Source organism: Pomacea canaliculata, linkage group LG9 (genome assembly GCF_003073045.1).
Source record: "Pomacea canaliculata isolate SZHN2017 linkage group LG9, ASM307304v1, whole genome shotgun sequence".
Taxonomy (NCBI): domain Eukaryota; kingdom Metazoa; phylum Mollusca; class Gastropoda; order Architaenioglossa; family Ampullariidae; genus Pomacea; species Pomacea canaliculata.
Genome location: NC_037598.1, coordinates 17985260 through 18003903, shown reverse-complemented (window position 1 = coordinate 18003903; position 18644 = coordinate 17985260). Strand labels below are relative to the sequence as shown.

Below are 18644 nucleotides of genomic sequence, written 5' to 3'. Positions count from 1 at the left end.
AAAAATATGTATTTTGTTGACTGATCTTGATGGGGACGGTCTTAGTTTGTGAATGCATTCTTAAACTTTCTCTCTGCCATACAGAATCCAAGGCATTTTCCTCTACCTTTAAATGTCCCAAAATCCTTGATGCATCAATAAATAGCTAAGGAAAAGTTGCTGAAGCATACTTTAAATAGTCCCTTTCGTGCCAATAAACCAAGTTGTTTGTGTTTTATGCCAGCAACTAAAGCTATATACCAAAAGAAGAAAAAATAGTGATAATTAAAAGGTCAGTACTCCTGTGGAGGTAGCAGCTTCAGTGACTTATACCTGGAACTGGTATTCATATTAAGCCAAGTTCTGGCCATCATGGGATACAATGTTATGGATAATGCTGTAACCAGTCTCACCTAACCCAAGGCATTAAAAAAAAACTGACATGATAAAATGAAATTGCCAAATTATCTGAAGCCAGTGCTGATGCAGTAGTTGCAGGATCGAACATCAGCCTTAAAATAAAATTTTCATCTGCAGACTTCTTGAACCTACATTCCACATTTCAACTTCCAATTCACAGCTATCCTATGCACTCACACTTCATCTGAATTGCATCTGTGGTATCTAGCTTTTGCAATATTTTCCTTTCAAGTGTTTGAATTTTTAACCACCAATCTGGTAACTTTTGCCAAAATTGCTTCTAATTTTGACAAACTTTAAACATGCTGCTCATGACAAAATTATCAGTGCATTCCCTCTCACACAGATAAAGACAAAACAAGTTTGAATATTTATCTTTTCTTACTGGATTTGTAAACAATGCACAAAACAAGCTGGTGACCATTCAGCATCAGACAAACTCTATGCGTTGACAAGTTTAGAAAAAGAGGACAGACTGGTTGGCAGTTGATTCACCAGTTTCAAATTCCCAACAAAGTCTCAAATTCTGCCTTAACTACTTTACCCAACAAGAATGGCAGCATTCAACCCCAATCCAAAAGAAACGTATTTGTAGGAAATCTGTTCTCTCAGAAGTTTTTGAAAAGAAAGCCTCCCTGACTAGCCATTTGGCCTGAAACTATTTTGGGTGCAAGAACATCATACAAATAAACTGGGATCCACAAAATATGTATCCATAATTGCTGAATAGATCTGAACTATTACAGTGGCATCTGCAACAGCAAAATATTGATAAAACTTGCAGAAGTTAAGAGACATCCACATAAGCATTTTCTTCAGTCCTGTTACTTCAGGCGCACAACCACTCGGCAAAACTGGACAACCACACATCTACACTTGATCAACAAAAGACTACACACATCTAAAGAGTTATCAAAGTCAACAAAAAAGTGACCTGAAAACTGCTGTACCTTGCCAACACATCAAGGGAAAAAAATTCAGCTGAACATTACAGAAATAAACACATCTTGTAATCAATAAAGAATTATGCTAAGTTTATTTGAAAATTTTTGCAGTGATCGTCAAAACATAATTCTCTTGACTTGGAGGCAAAACACAGCCTAATAAAAGCCTATTCAATGTTGGCATTTAACACCAGCCAATATGGGAAAAGAACTGGTTCTGTGCAATGACACACATCTGAGACTGTAGTTATGAAGCAAGAGTAAGTCATTTTCCTAGGCCAAAATGGGAACATTGACGGAGAAGCATCCTGCTTCCAAAATTATAAATTGATACCCAGACTCCACAGAAACTCTTTCTTTACCCTAAGACACCTTCTTCACTGTTTTATAACTATGGGTCTAGGAGTAAGACGTCCTCTGAGGTCTGGACACTGATAATTTTGGAAACAAGATGCTTGTCCATAAATTGCCCAAGGGCAATGATTTACCCTTGCTTCAAAACTACAGACCCAGCAGACATGTCTACAATAATGTTTCAAGCAGAAGAACAGACTTAAAGAAGGCTGACCTTTTGCAAAAGAAATGGGCAAAACAGAATCCATGACATTGCTATCAGCATCTATTCAAGGATGTGATAAACACCCAATTGCATGCCTGCAAGATACATGGTTTCTTAGCTGTTTGTTTATTTAGAAGTAATAACATGATCTCTAACACGAAAGTGTTTCTTCTCAAGAGATATTTATAAATTCACATCTACCCGAAAAAAAAAATGGAGGCAGATTTTAATACTTGCATGCTCAGTGGTCCAGTAATGCAAGTTTTTCCTAAACTGATTAAAAGGCTGATCAATTCATCATCATAAAAGCAGCTGCAGAAAGCATAAATTTATGCAGAAAGCTTGTAGGCTGGTGACATAGAGAAAGTTTCCATTACAAGACTTAACATGCTAATCAAAATTAAAGCAACAAACTCACTAAAACATCCGCTCAGTTTGCCATGTACTTGCACTACACTTCATCACAGTGACACGCAAGAAAGCAGGCATGTAGACCAGAACTGCTCCCCGACAAAACATAAACATGCAGCCAACTGAAACAGCAAGCTTACTGAAACACGCGTCTCCTAAACCACAAAGAGGTGGAATAATAAGAGGTTACCAAGTTAGGAAAGCCATTCAATAAATTATCACATCTTAGATGGAACAGTGACATAACCTTGATGTTAGCACGCATATTTCAGGAGACTGTCAATACTTGCTCAAATTTCTAAACCAAAAAAAAAGGGGGGGGGGGGGGAAGGGTCACAAAAGAAGTATCTGAGTGTGGGACAAAGAAGCCAAAAAACAAAAAGTACAACGGTTCCATCATTGTTGAAAATTCTAGCACCCCACACTCTGTGCCAGGTGGTCAGGCAGCAATATGCAACCCAAGCTATTCACCATTATAAAGGAATCTCCACTTCTGCAGACACAGAACTCATCATTAGCATGACAGCCTCCTCCATGTCCATCCACGGTGTGAACTGTGTCTACAAAATGTGGGTTGGTCTAGAGAACAAATACAGCATGTTCATCTTCACTGCTTGTTGGACATGGCATATGTTCTGGTAAACTGACGTGCTGCAACAGAGCATGACAGGTAGATTAATGTCACAATATAATGTTTCTTCAGTGTTAGACAACCTTCGGCTTTCCGTAAGTAGCCTTTTTAAAAAGATTTTAATAAATATACCTTGTTCAATTGCACTCTCCTCATCTTTCTTCCAAGCTTCTGCAACATTTGTATCCAGGGGGTCATCAGGGTTGGGAGCACTCAAAAGTGCTTGAATGGATAGCAAGACCGTACGAATCTGTAAAGCAGGGCTCCACTTGTCTGCAAGACAAAAAACAAAAGCAATAAACTGTTAAATGCAAACCTTGTGTGATGATTATAAATATTAATATTCTAAAGGTAAGTGTGCATCAGTCACTTCCATTTGTAGCTAGACAACTCTACATCCCCCAAACCTTATCCCTCTGTCTGATAGTAAGGCCAGTGTGTTTCTGTAAGCAAACAAACAGCATGCCTCAAATTAAGACTGCTGCTTTACACTTATCTGGTGAAGTTAATTCCTGAATCTACTCTTGCTTTAATTCTATAATCTGGTGGCTGCAGGAGCAGTTACTTTACGCAGTTCATAACAACTGGAGAAAGAGAAACCCAATGCTTGTCTCTTGATCTCTAGAGCCATCTATAATGTTTAAAATTACTGGTCAGCAGATTATGTCTAGGAACTTTCGTTAAAAGTAAAACCTCAATAAATAGTGGCGAATCTATTGTCTACAAGCCATCAGTCATCTTACAGGAATCTACATGTCCAGCTTAAGCCCACAAATGTGTTCAAAGATGACATCTGACTTACCTTTTAATATATCAAGACATATTCTACCCAGTTTATCAATATTCGGGTGGTAGATTCGAGTCATAAAACGAACTTTTGGTGCAGACATTGGATATTCTTCTGGTAAAAATAGTTCCAGATGAAAAACTCCTCCCTCATAGGGTGACTGTAGAAAGAGACAATAATTCCGGTCACTTCTTTAGATGCCTGCAAGATCTATCAATAATTAAGAAAGCAAAAGTACAGAAAGGAGGTAACAATCAAGAATGATCACGCAATGATCAGTATGTTTTAAAAATGGTTATTTACTAGCAGTGGCTCATCCCTTTCTACATAAAATTCTTCTAATACTTGGAGACAAATATTTTTTTGGAAGTATTAAAAGAAAAGAACTACGTATCATTATTTTAGACCGCCTACATGCCAAGATCATTTTACTTCAGTCTTCAAACAATCAAAATTCTTGTTTTTAAAAAGCATGACTGAAAGAGATAGTCAAATTTTGTCATCTTTAAATATTTTCTCTGATGAAAGCACTGCTGTTTAATGGTTGGGACATAAAAACCAAAAACATTTAGGAACACTTGTTTATTGAAAACAGCGGTTTGCCAAGCCCGCCTGCCAACTATTTCACATCGATTTTTGTGAGTGCTAGTCATGCAGCAAGCGTTCAAGTACACCGTTCCGGAAAATGTGTGCATGACAATAGCTGATGACAGAGTTTTTGGATGCTGATCTGCTCACATTAGCGTGCATGTGTGTATTCATATCAAAGCAACAAAATAACGCAAATATCTGGTGCATTCTTCTTTTCAACACTTATAAAAATATCTACAGTGTGGGTTTTTGATTTATCTTCTGCTGTGGTTGTATTCGTAGATTAAGAAGTGATTCATTTACGCTGTAATTCTGGCACTGACCATGTTTCTAGTAATAAAATCATTACAAAACGAGCAAAATCTGTCATTTCAGCTGCTGTATCAAATTAGACTGCTGGCCACACAAATCTTTTTTGTATAATTGCAAATTTACTAGCAAATGATGCTGAAGAAAGTATTTTAGACTGAGTTAGGTCCTAACTATGAAAAATTAAAAAAAAACTAAAATCAGACCAACCGAAAAACCCTGCTCTGGGATGCTAGCCTATGCTGTTACCGACTACACCACACAGGATTCAAACCATAAGTAACTCCAGCATCAGTATTTAATACTTAGTTTTAGCGATATACTGACAAGTGTATAATTTTTGTCTTTATTTTATGCTTGTTTTACAACTTTACCTTGTCAGAAAAGCAAATATTGCCTGACAGCAAATATTTTATACCAACACTGTAATTTTAATAAACAGTACATCCATTCTTTTAAAATCCACAAAGTTTCAAAGCTTTCTTCTAATCTCCAAAGCAAGTCAAATGCTGTCTGCAAAGTAGATCTGAAGTTTGTTTCTTCCTTTCGCGAGGGGAAAAAAAATGTTCACAAGAACCACAATTCATGCTCAATTTATAAACAATTGACTTAAATGAATGGCTTGATGCTCAGTCAAGTTAAACAGTGACTATGGAATCAATGCTTAAAAATCTGAAAACTGATGCAAAACTTCAGAACAGATTTCTGGAATTCCTGCAAGCAAGAGACAAACAGGTTTGCCAAACCGTTTAAGAAAAGTTTGCAGCGTAGGTCACAAGTCAAACAGGCTGTTTCAAAAAAATGTGTTTCATGTCTCCTCCAAAACACCACAGACACAGCAAACAATGCAGAAGGCTAACTGAAGGCAGTTACCTTAACAGGACCTGCTACTTCCACATGGAAATGTCTTGCATTTGCCTCATCAGGAACGGCTGTAATGCCTGGCACAGGATCTGCCTGTAGCCGCTGCGTTTCCTTTTTAAAAATAAAGGTTGGTCAAAAATGAAAAATTTAAGAATCTTGTACAAGAACCAAAAGCATATTCTGTTTAAGATTTTGGCTTTCTTTTAACATGTTTATGTTCATTTAAAATCCAGTAAAACCCTACAACCCTTACATTTCAATTTAAAATATTTTAATTTCTTAGGGAAATAAAAACATAAAAACTAGATGTAATATAGCTACTTAAAAAAAATATAAAGTTTCAAATAGATTAAGCATAAAGGAGCCAATGAGGCTCAACAGTATCCACACAAACCAAATTCACCCTCTCACTAATACACTATTAACTCAATGAAGAATTCAACAGCACGCTAACAAGCTTAGGCAAATACATGCACACATTCATATATATTCATGGGATTAGCCAGGAGGAAGAAGTTTCTATGTATATAATCCTTACTAACAATATTTCAGTCATTCTGAAGTCACAAAATGACTGCTCATTAAAAAAACTTTGAAGACAACACCAAACATTCTAAAAAATTATTCTGCACTATACACAAGAGCTTGCTAATATGAGAATAAATTTACTCTGCAGACAATCTAGGTTGTTTTCACTGTAATATTAGGGTGCAAATTTGTCCTATCTGTTAACTGTTTACTATGCCAGCAATCGTCTATTAATCTTAATTAACACACTGGGTCCAGGCTGCTACTATCATCATGATGCACTTCTTGACTCATGTTGTAACACAATCACAGTAACCACAAAGGTTCAGTAAGTTACTAAACCAATTTTTCAAAGTCAGTTCAAAAGCATATCTATGAAGAATCACAAGTGAATAGTTGACCGACCTGTTAAGCATAAAACAGACTGAAAGTTCAATATTTAAGTAAGTGTTGAAAAACACATTACTAATAGTGGAAGAGTTGAGATGAAAGCAGGGATTCAACAAGAGTCAGCGGTCATGAGTTAAAGGCGAGTTGCTTACCTCACCAGCATGAACCTGCTGCTCTGCCTATAACAATGTTTCTCAGTATACAGTTGATTGTCAGCATGAGCAGGCAAGTCTTGGATATGAATTACTGAATTCTAAATCTAAAATAATCAGTTTGCTATTAGTGACAGGCACTTCAAACGTTATATTTTAGCATTAGTCTTACTACAGAAATGTGTATTACATTAGACCATAACAACTATTGCACATATTTTCCAAGCATTTTGACACAAAAGACTGAGAAAAATATCTTATTCTGGTTTGTTTATTAAAGTCAAAACTGTTGTATGCAAGATTATGGCGTATAACTTCCCACTCCAGTTCTCACATGCAATCTAATACGCGATATTCACAATCTTCCACAGTCATGCAGTACTAAATTCTGAACACACTGCATTACAAATTAAAACATTATCTTAGCCAAGGCACAGCTGTGTTTTTTGGGGTTTTTTTTTTCTGGGCAATAGTTCTTTATTCAGGTGTCGGCGTTGTGTTTGGCCTAATGTTGAGAAATGCTGTTGCCCAGAATGTGCAAATATCTAGACTAATAAAATGTTACTAATGCAGGAATAAAATACAGAATTAGTCAAAATGATATACATTTAAATGGTAGAAACCATTCTTCACAAAACATACATATGTGCAAGACGATTGTCAGGACAGTCTTAATCTGATCACCATCATGTCTAACACACAAAAAGCAGAAAGTATCATTCAGAACAGTAGATGATACCACAGTTTATGTTAGTGTTACATAATTTTGACTAAACCTGTACATTTAGGCAGATTTCATTGTTTTCTAGTAGATGTGTGTGTGATGTGTATATATATCACTGCATTTCAAAACGCACACGCACACATGAAAAACAAACCAGAAAATAAAGAAAACAAGTTTTTATAAATCTACACAAAGCTTAACTAAGTGAACCTCACAAGAGCCATGCTGCATCACAGAAGTTCCTGAGTTATATAATTTTATTCCTTCACATGTATTTTAGGGCTGATAGAATAAAATCTGAATTGCCATGGCTTCATCTTGGTAGGCTGAATACATCCTGCAGCTACTAGATCTGGCATGTTAGAACTTCTGAAAAGTTCCTGTCTTAGTTGCAACACATACCCTGTGAACAGAAAGGTTTTAGATAATAATACTTTCCTGTATAAAAAAAAATGTCATGTAAAACCCACAAACATAACTGAATATTTATTTTTAAATGGCCATTACCATCAGAAAACTGAAACATCTTCAACAACATAATGTGAAATCTTCTTTAACTGTAGGAGAACTGTATCTGCCCTTCTTTAAAAAATCATACAGCAATCTTCTCAATTCCTTTCTCACCCATTCATGTTTCTTGATGTCATTATGCAAGACAGCCAGAAGAATCTAAGAATGCTGAAATCAATAAAAGAAATTAAAATAAACTTTAAATGTGGAAAAAATTGAACTGAAACCTAACCAATGTTATAATTACCTGCAATATATTTCCAGATAGGAAAATAGCACTATATTTAGGGCAGAGCCTTATCATCAGGCTATCAAAGGTTTCCCAAGTAGATGTCTGGTGTAGCAAAGACAGCTTTTGGATATCCTTTGCCAAGCATCTATTCAGAATACTTCCTAGTGCTGTGAATTTATCTGAATCTGTTTGAAATAACATAAAAACAGCATTGTAGCATACAGAAATTTTATGCAATGTGTTTCTGTTTTGTTGTGCATTTTGGCAACTTGTATGAACCCCCACCCCCAAACACACACCTATACTTTTGTCAATCCTGTAATAAAATAAAAGCATATTATTTAAAAGTGAATGCAAAGCACTTTTACTTAATGCAAACCAGTCCATCCTCTCTTCTTGTGGCCTTTCCATCTTTGTTGGCAAGATGTGTCTGTTTTCTGATCAGACCTAGAAAAAAAAATCATATTACTCAGTGTTTTCACTCAAAGCAACCCGTACATTTTATCATTAAACAGTTTGTAACAACATAAAGTTTACAGGCTTTAGAAAGTCACAAAATATTAATTGTAAATTAATAAGCATGTTACTTAGATTACTTGGCTTGGATTACATTTAAATTTGCTAAAAAGCAAAAAAAAATAAAAATGAAAAGGCATTTTTTTTAAAAACTTGTTTCGACTTACCTTTCTTCAACATTCCACAACTCACAATAATATTCTGGTATGAAATGACGAGCACAAATCATGCTGAACGGGATCAGCACTGTGAAACTTTTTTCTCGTTGTTTGGACAAAGTTAATCCACACTCTAAGAATGTTAGTTTTTCGGGAAATTGGAATGATGGTATACCAGTCTTGTTACTTGAATTGGTTTCACAATCAAAAACTGCGTAGATTTTGCCCATTTTTGTGTAGTCATCAAAAACGCGGCTTACTAAAATATACCTTGTGCTTCAACTAGTGATGACAACATCATACCTATTTTTTCTCATGGGTTAGGGGAGGTCAGCAATGTATGTTTTTGGTTACCAATTTCAGTTATCTAATGGCAGTTTTTTTATCCTTTGTCAATGCTTTTAAAGTGCTTTTTGTAAATCTAATGTTTCATATCATTATCACATTCTTGATATAAGATTAAAACAAATTCAACTTTTTATACAAGTTTAGACACACTTTAAATGTGTTACGATTAAATGGCTGTACAAATTTTTTTTTTGTAAGATTCATTGCTATGCTTATATGTGATCTGCAGTCTCGCATATGTCAAGTTCTGTCATATCATGCAAAAGACTATTTTGACAAAATTTTTCTCAAGTCTGCAGGTTCAAGCTGATTCATGCATGTTTCTGTCAAAATTCTGCTGAAACATAATGATCTGTTCAAAAGTCCATAATGTTTAATCAAGCAGGCATTTAACAAAGAAAAAAAAACCACTGCATTACATCTAAGTCAAAAAGAATGGTTTGATAAAATGTAACTGGTGTAAAGTGCTGTTTTCCTCTACAAATCCAGCTGTTTAAATCACACAAACAAATGAACACAGTAGAAATACTACTCTACTAGTTTATGTAATACCTTAATCCTATCCGTGATCTAAATATTAGAAACTGGTTTATCAACTGATTCTTCCCCATATTTTAAACAATTATCACTAGCGAATTAGCATATTTACTGGCAGTCATTTTCACACCTTTTTTAACCTAACAAAGAGAAAGACTAGGTGCTGAAACTTTTAATCATGTATTAAAATTCTTCAACTCATAACATTTCTTTACAATAACAATGTACATTGACTGTTTTTGTCTAGACTGATTCTTACCTACTGTTTTTGTGCAAGCCAACATTTTTATATATGTTTCAAAGTTCTGGTTTTTAAAAACATGAGTTCTAAGTAAACATGAAAAAAATAGATTTAGAAGCAAACTATCATTTTGAGCTTTTAAAAGATTTTAGGTCTATACTACTAATCTGCTTCAGCCCTATGCTCCTTGAGAAGTAACAAGACTAAACTAAATCTACTAATCTGATGGGGAAGATCTTGAGAATGCCAGCTTTTGCGGTCTCACTTATTTAGTTGTCTTTAAGATGGGCAACTTCATAAGTTTCTACAGCTTGCTAAAGAAAACATGTATAAAATTAAGGCTTATAAAATCTGCACTTGCATCAACTGTTGACTTTTTATATACCAAGAAATAGAACGGCAGATGTAATTTTTTGTGGTCAATGATGATTCCATATTACATTTGACAACTATGGCAGTTATCAAGTACTTGCTTATGTTACAGCATGTGTAGATTCCCAATCACCCGAGTGTTTCTGGAATAAAGCACCCATGAATTTTTCCTTATAAGTGTATACTTTATTATGCAGCATTGATAAGTATTTATTTACTGGTGCGTTTCCAAGTTCTATGATGCCGACATTTTAAAAGTCTGCTGAAGGCAGTAGCTTTTTACGAGACCTTCGTTACACTGTCAAGGCTACCGAGTACAGAGGAAGATGTTGCAAAGGGATCAGAAGTTCTTAAACTTAAGGTCCACTAAAATTCCACAGGAACTTACAAATAATCTTTTGACTGTTGCTAACTTGTAAACATTAGATATTTAATATCTTACTTTTATAATTCGCCTGGGAAGCCCAGCCATTCGCTTTTGTGTGAGTTACAGTTCATACAGAAAACACGAGATTCGTGCCGGAAATTCCAATATGGCGTCTGAATATAAAGTGAAGCCACCAACTATTTTCACACAAAGAATAGTTTCGTATTCAGTACCTCCCACCGGTGGGAAGTAGAGTAGAGAAAAGAAACAAAAGTAATGGAAAAGCTGCATCCAATCGGATTGCATTTTCCTCTGAATGAAATATTAGCAAGCTTTGGGTTTATTTCTTTTTCTCGCTTCTACTACAATCTATATAATCTGTGCTTGACCACACGGCTGCGGCGAAGCTAAATAAAGAAGCACGCGAGATTCCATTTGCCCTTATCCAGGGGTTTCGTGACCTTGTGACCGCGAATAATTAAAGAGGTTAAGGCGAAGGCCACCGTTAGCTGCTACTATCAACACCTTTCTTCCCGAGTGAGGAGCACCACGGACGTGTATAGGTGGGTGTTGTATGTCTGCCAAGACCAACGCTTAGCCTCTTGCGAAGTTCTCCGCTTTTAGTCTCGGCGAACCTAAACAATGAACGTGACTAAACCGGAAGCTTGATACACATCTGCCTCGTTTTAGTAGTTCACTGGGAAAAATTGTCTGCCAGCAGTTCGGTAATACAAGTTCGCGGGAGCACTAGACAGAAGGGGTGGAGCGTCGTTTTCACCACCGAACATGCCCAATAGCGTATCCATGAGCAGCGTATATTTATCGATCAGCACAACTATATATAAGCCCAATTTAATAATTATATTTGTACAATACAGTATATGTTATGTACTTAAATGATATGAGGACAGGCTTGTCTAATGCCATGAAAATTCTCCCCTCTTTCGTGTGTACGTGGTCGTTTGTCAAAACTGTGACGAAAATACGTATCTTATTTATTGCTCTCTCTATATATATGTGGGGGGGGGGGATTTGGCAAGCTTAGTACCACAGTGAATATTTAAAGGCAATAGACAAACCATCACTCTGCACATTTCTGTTTCTCCAACGATTCGTTCCTGTAAAAAACAAAAAAAAAAATAGATCGTAAACTTAATAGCTTACCAAATATTTATTATTAATACATTTATTAATACGTTGTCTTGTGCCCTCCGCCCAATGTTATTTCGGAATAATTAAGTTCCTGACGCGCTGCAGCATGTATATCTTTTAAATTGTTTGTCTCCAAGCCTGGCAAAGCTAATTGTTCGAGTGAGCACTGTAGGCAGTTGTTTTGCTCGTTGCGCTGACACTTGTATGTCTCACCCGCGTTAAACACTTGTCATTTGTGTGAAAATCCCAATATGAAATGTCGGCGCATAAACCGCTTTGAGATTGCTTTCAGCACGAAGTTCTCTCTTCATTTCAAGTAAAATATAACCACAATTTTCGTCTCTCGAGCTTTTAGGCATTTACCTTCTGGAAAGCAGATCATAATAATTTTTTCCTTGCTGTTAAAATTTACTTTTGTTGCGATTTATAACACACCAGCTATCTTTTTCACCCTTTCTCTTTAAGCTTGAGTGTCTCGGTAAATGTTGTTGTTGGTGTTTTATGCCGTGCCAGCAAAAAGGGCTATCACGGCAACAAAAGTAATTTTAAATTTAAAGGTCTCGGGTTAAATCTTCTCAAGCCATGTATCTTTAAAAATAAACCAACATAGTAAGTGAACAAAGTGTAAAAGAAAAATATGAAGTGTAAAAAGGGGTGGTGAAGCCCAAAAAGGCCACCAACACACCAGAAATCAAGAGAGAACCATCAGAATGTAAAAAAACTTAAATTTGATGATAGAGTCCTATCCTTTTTAAAAAGGTAACAAATGCTGCCGATGGGACGGACCTAAATAAGACATATAAAGAATTTACTGCAAAAAACTGTCGACGGATAGTCTGGAGCTCTGGACAGATAATCAAAAAGTGTAACACACTAAAATTTCCCTTACACCAGGGGCAGGTTGGTGGTAGTTCACCTCGCAAGAGGTATCCTTGCGTGGCATAGGTGTGTCCTATCCTTAGTCTTGTAAGAACTATCTCCTCCCGCCTTGTAGTGCGGTACAAAGGTGGGCGGTCGGAAAGACAGGGAAGAGTGGCGTATAATTTTTTTTTTGACTTAAATTATTCCAGTGGCTTTACCATAAGGTCAGAATGTAGGTTGAGAATAAAGGTTTGCAGTCGGATGAGATAAGTGACTGTATTTTACCAGGGGACTGACATGCAGCCTTGGCAGCCTGGTCTGCTCGAACATTGCCTGGAATACCAGAATGGCCAGGAGCCCAAATAAAAACAATGTCCTTATTTTGTTGAATAAGTGCGGCATGAATTGTATGAATCTGAACCACAAGGGGTTGGTCAGAATCATTTGAGATAAGAGCTTGGAGTGCAGAAAGGGAGTCTGAAATTATGAAAAAGTTGTGCTCCGAAGAGCAGTGAGCATGCTGCAAGGCAAGCAAGATGGCATGGAGTTCCGCTGTAAAAATAGAACACTCGTCTGCCAGTCGGACTGAAACAGCCCGTTGTGGTTGGCAGGACGGAACTGCTGCCGCAGCGACTGGGCCACCACTTGGGATTTGTAAAAACAGCAGAATTTAGGATAGTCAGAAATGAGTTCACGAAAGTGTTGGAGGTAGATAGGGTCACTAGTGTCCCCCTTTTTGAAAGCTGTAAGATCAAAACGGATCTCTGGAACAGGAAGAGTCCAAGGAGGAGTTGTTTGCAGAGATAAAGGTTCTACCTGATTAATATCTACTCCGGCAGCTTGTAGGTGAGGTGCTACTCGGAGTGATAGAGGCTTTTGCTCCTTGGTACGAATGGCATACAGGGCAGCACGCTGAGGTCTGAAGACAGCACGATACGCAGGGTTTCCAGGATGAGCTTTTAAGCGACAGACATAGGATAGCATGAGTTTCAAACGACGGAGAGAAAGTGGAGGCTCACCAGCTTCTGCATACAAACTTTGTACAGGAGTGGTGCGGAAGGCACCCAAACAGATGCGGAGCCCTTGGTGATGAATTGGATCGAGAATTTTAAGGTAGGACTCTCGAGCAAAGCCATAGATGATGGATCCATAGTCTAGCTTGGAGCGGGCCAGGGCACGATACAGACGCAGCAGGAGCGTGCGATCCGCCCCCCAGCTGACATGGCCAACTACTCTAAGAATGTCCAAAGCTTTTTGGCATGAAAGGCGTAGAGATTTAATATGAGATAGAAAGGACAGTTTACGGTCAAATATGACCCCAAGGAATTTTACTTCCTGGACCACTTTGAGTACCGTGCCGTTGATAAAAATAGATGGGTTTGGAAACATGCCTCTCATTTTACAAAAGTGAATGCATACTGACTTCGTAGGAGAAAATTGGAAGCCATTTTCTGTCACCCACCTTTGTACAGCATTTACGCATAGGTGCAGCCGGCTTTCGAGGCATGATAGGGAACGGCCTCGAATGCAGAGAGCAAAGTCATCTACATATAACGAGGCCTCCAAACCTGGACAGACAGATTTCAAGATGGAGTCGATTTTTATATTGAAAAGAGTTGGAGAAAGAATGCTGCCCTGAGGGACGCCCATTTCCTGTTCCCGAGGATCAGACAAAATAGCTCCCACTCTTACTTAAAAAGAGACGATGTGAGAGAAAATTCTTGATGAAGAGTGTGGTCCCATCTCAAGTGTACTTTAACGAAGACAAAAGAATCCAGATCAGAAACAATTAAAGGTGTGTAAGACAAAAGAGTCTGTTCGAGAGCACACTTACGAAGTCTTAAGCAAAACACATTTCCTTGTTTTCTTTGTACTAATGATTCCACAGTATATATGTGCTCAAAATTTTTCTTTTTAAATACAGTAGACAACGATAAACAGAAGTGCTTTCAGTTCACACACCTCTTCGCCGACACAGAGATGATTTAAGACGTTACTTAGATTCTAGATCGACACATCAGCAATGCATGTCGACTTCAAACTCTGATTACCTCCCTGCAGCTGCCGCAGAAAGATTTGATGTCAAGCTGTCACAGCAAGCTTTTCGCGCAGTACAGGCCAGTCTGACAAGACTGATATCAAGTATCTCCAGAAAGCTCAGTTTACAATGACCATTATCGTATTGCTCTCACAAGACTTGTGTTGATGGAGCGATATTACTATATGCGAAAGTTGGGCCATTGAACCGAAGATTTGCGAGATGAGTTTCCATACAAGTGTAATAACTTTCAGGTATTTTTGGACGTAGAACTTTACTGACTTATAGAAGATTCCTTGTAATGGCAAGGCTGCATTCACCGCTTCTATTAAGTGTACCTGACCTTCCATTGTCTTCTTTTCATCATTAATGGTCAGCGCAGAGAGTGCGACCTATCTAGGTCGTACTGCGCGTTACAAATGAACAAATTAAATTAAGTCTGTATATTTACCTTTGCTGTCACTACCGATTTTTTAAACAGGATTACCCCTATCTTGAATATGTAACAATCACCATCCTGAAAGCATAATACAAAATTTTGAGCAAAGATAAATACAGAAAACAAGTCAATGTAGTAATATGATTTTCTGCACTAATGAGAATATCATGGGCCGCTAGTTGGTTTTATTGATATTGAAGGGGCCACCAATTCTTTCTTTGCCCAGGGCCGCCCCTGGTGCTATGAATTTCGAATAACGATTATATGTGCGGATACTTTAAACCCGACGCCAACCGCAGACTGAGTCAACTCTTGCGTTTCCGGTAATTTACCTGGTATTTGCTCGTCTGAAAACCACCCTTACAGCCAGGGCCGGCGCTAGGCTGTGTTGCGCCCTAGGCGAAAGAAAAATTCTGCGCCCCCCCCCCCCCCCACAACACACCTCACAAAAAGTGAACTATGTTATATCATTTATTTTGCAATTTATGTTGTCCTGGTCATGAAATTGATGCTTAAAACCTCACTTTCCTTGTTTTTTGCTGTGCAAAACGAGTTATCAGTTTCTTCAGATTGACTGCATTTGCCAAGTCATGCTCAATAGATATGGTGGCCAGCCTAGTCAGTCTCTCTTGCAACATTGTTGATCTCATATAGTTTTTAATTAATTTTAATTTTGAGAAACTTCGTTCTGCACTGGCAACAGAAACTGGAAGGGTCAATAAAATTCTGAGAGACACTAAAACATTCGGCACAATATCAAATAGCTTATGTTGGATAATGAATGTTAAGACTTCTTTGGGGTTCATTTTAGGCTTGAGAAGTCTTCTAGCCACAACCTGTAATTCAGAACAGAGTTCCTCCGCGTCAATGTCTTTGCTGTCTCTGTGCATTAGTGCCTTTGCCAAGACCTCGCAAGATAGTAGAATGTCCTTCGTTGGTTTTTCAGAAATGCTTTGGATATCATAAAGAAATCCAAATAATGCACTGTGCTCCTGAATCTGTTTAAATCTGTCTTCAATGGACGCAGTTCAAACAAGAAAGCTAGGCTGAAGTATCACCAGTAATGATTGCGGCGGTCTGTCTCAGAACTCAACACGACTGTGATGTGATAAAGACCACCAGACTGTCACGGACCCGTTTGTGCAATGAACAGTTTTGCAAAAAGTGACACCACCGGTATCGCAACCCGTTGCATCCACACAATCAAAATAAGCACTATAAGAAATAAGGAAATGAAATTAATGTAAAGAAAGACATATATCGTGTTAATAAAATATATACAGCTATGTCACAGTGTATACAATTCATGCGAACTTATCTTTACAAACTCTCATGAAGTGGCTGTAGGACAGTAGCACTGTTCGGTCTTGCACGGCTAAAAGCAGTTCACAACCTTTACTGACTCAGCTGTGGAAGGATGATCGCTCCAAGCACCCAAACAGACGATTACAAAGTCAATTCAAACAGCAGCACGAGATGTCTGCAGCCGCTCAGAAAAGTGAGGTTTGTACATCGTCCTGTGGGGTTTAAGTTAAAAGTTACAACTACCTCTTCCCCACTCTGGCTGTCCAGCCCTGGTAATGTGATCTGACTTTCTTTAAAGTGGTAGAGATTTATCTCTACCCTTCTCCACTAAGCCACCCCACTGAGGTCCTTTCAATCTTTCTCTCCTCTCTCTTTCTCATCTCACGGACAACTATCAAGTAACATCGCACCACCTTCTTTGTGCAGTCTTCTAGTCTGATCCGACTGGTCATTAACTGTGACAGATTTATCGCTACCCTGTGGGCCTGTCCACCTAGCTGCTAGCACCTCCATCGGCAAGTCCTTTCAATTGTTCTCTTCTTTCTCATCTTACAGATGAACTAACAAGTAAAAGCGAACTGACTACATGTTTGCTGCTTAAAAATAGTAGAAAAGTGGTTTTCTACAAGAACTCATTACGACCAGAGGCGTTAGAACCCAGAAGTGTCAAAGAATGGCTTAGTAAAATTAAATCTTTTTCGAGAATTTGCTGTCAGATCTGATTAATAACTTATAAGTAAGAACTACTTTTTGTCAAGAAAAGGTACGTCTGTTTTTCAATTGCAGGCGTGCATCATACACACATGGATGCTTGCATGCCTCCCCAATCAGACCTACACTTATGAGTAGGGGATTTCAAACACTCGTGTAAAAGGTTTTATGGAGTGCACACTGATGGAAACAAGAAATCTGTAGCACCTTGCTCTGGTCTTATTTTGCTGTGTGGTGTAAAACTCAAGCTATCACAGCTTCCAGCATCTAGACCACCCTGATAGCAGCTACCTCATGTTCCCATCCAAAGTCACACCTCACAGCGAGTCACAGGTGGGCGGGCAATGAGAGAGTCTGTCAAGAGAGAGTCTTCTGGACGCTAACAATACAAAGTTGTAAATCATGGTGTCAGGGCAGCTCCCCAAACACAGTCCAGTGATCAACACTGCGTGGTGTCCAGCACAGGGTTTGTTGAAAACAAGAGAAGTATGTAGACTGTAGGTCCTAGTACGCATTATCTCTTAATAACCAATTTCAAATATTCTGTCAATGGAGGAAAACAACAAGCTATCCGTTCAAACTGTAGACAAACAGATGCACTCTAAGATAATAAAAATAAACATTACAATTTGACAACTAAATTAAGCGTAATACACCAATCGAACAGAAATTTAATAATTAATAAGAAAGTTAAATATTCACGACCATGAGTCACAACAGTAAGTACAAGACTATAGGCCATCAGTGTCAGTAAATAGACATGCTATAAACTTCAAATGGCTCTACCTTGATGTTTGTTTGCTAAAGACTTTAATACTCTTATTAACTAAGAACGCGTTCGTGACATTAGCTAAGTTCCTTCGGGTTGCAAGTTCGTAAGTGTTAACAATATTGAGCAGCTGTTTAGTTGTCATAACCAAACTCGTAGCAAACTTAAGTCAGTGTTGTTGTCCCTGATCTCAGCTGCAGTGTTTTCAATGCATAAGTGTGGAACATCTTCCAAAGTAGGATAGAAGAAAGAAAGGTGAGCTTGGTATTAGAGGAATGTGGCCCACTCCATCCTAGGGGTCCACACTGAGTCCCATCCACCAACCCGCCCCTCCGCTGTCTATCCTCCACCCTCTTCTTCCCCGCTGGTTAGCTGGTCACTTCAAGTGCGCCCTGTAATAATGGGTTTTCCTGTACTACATCACTACATGAACTGACAAACTCGGTGGTGAAGTCAACTTACAAGCTGATGAAAAGGTGCCTTTCACCTTTGGTCCTTTGCCTTCCACCAACGCCGCCCGTCTCAGCGCCCCTCCCCGCCCCTCCGCCCTCTATACTTGCCTGCTGGTTAGCTGTGGTCACTGCAAGTGCGCCCTGGGATAATGCGATACTGGGGTTTTCCTGTCATACATGTACTGAGAAACTAGCGTGGTGGTCAGTCTACAAGCAGAGGAAAGGTGTCCTGCTAATATCATTTTGTAAAAATGATATTTTCCCCAAAAATTATTCATCTTAAAAAAAACAGCAGGCCATTTTTTCCGCCCCCCTCGGTCGCTGCGCCCTAGGCGACTGCCTAGTTC

The 18644-nt window shown here is 38.2% G+C and overlaps 1 protein-coding gene and 1 long non-coding RNA gene across 2 annotated transcripts; both read right to left on the bottom strand.

Moving 5' to 3' along the window:
• Window positions 1-757: 757 nt before the first annotated feature.
• LOC112571707 (ubiquitin-conjugating enzyme E2 N-like) lies at window positions 758-10791 on the bottom strand. Its single transcript, XM_025250927.1, has 5 exons — window positions 10646-10791; window positions 5505-5606; window positions 3747-3891; window positions 3077-3217; window positions 758-2964 (listed from the first exon to the last, which is right to left on the bottom strand). Exons 1-5 carry the CDS (start codon window positions 10673-10675, stop codon window positions 2921-2923), a joined length of 462 nt encoding a protein of 153 aa, XP_025106712.1. The 5' UTR covers window positions 10676-10791; the 3' UTR covers window positions 758-2920.
• On the bottom strand, window positions 6821-10639 carry LOC112571708. Its single transcript, XR_003100876.1, has 3 exons — window positions 8715-10639; window positions 8400-8478; window positions 6821-8216 (listed from the first exon to the last, which is right to left on the bottom strand). It is a non-coding gene; the product is annotated as an uncharacterized LOC112571708 (long non-coding RNA).
• Window positions 10792-18644: the final 7853 nt, after the last annotated feature.

What these genes read in the sequence shown, in the direction of transcription:
- LOC112571707 (XM_025250927.1), bottom strand. Translation starts at nt 10,675, where the DNA reads ATGGCTGGGCTTCCCAGGCGAATTATAAAA. An exon ending in TTCCCAGGCGAATTATAAAA is followed by an intron (nt 5,607 to 10,645) that starts GTAAGATATTAA and finishes ATTTTTAAAAAG; the next exon opens with GAAACGCAGCGGCTACAGGC. An exon ending in ATGTCTTGATATATTAAAAG is followed by an intron (nt 3,218 to 3,746) that starts GTAAGTCAGATG and finishes TTTGTCTTGCAG; the next exon opens with ACAAGTGGAGCCCTGCTTTA.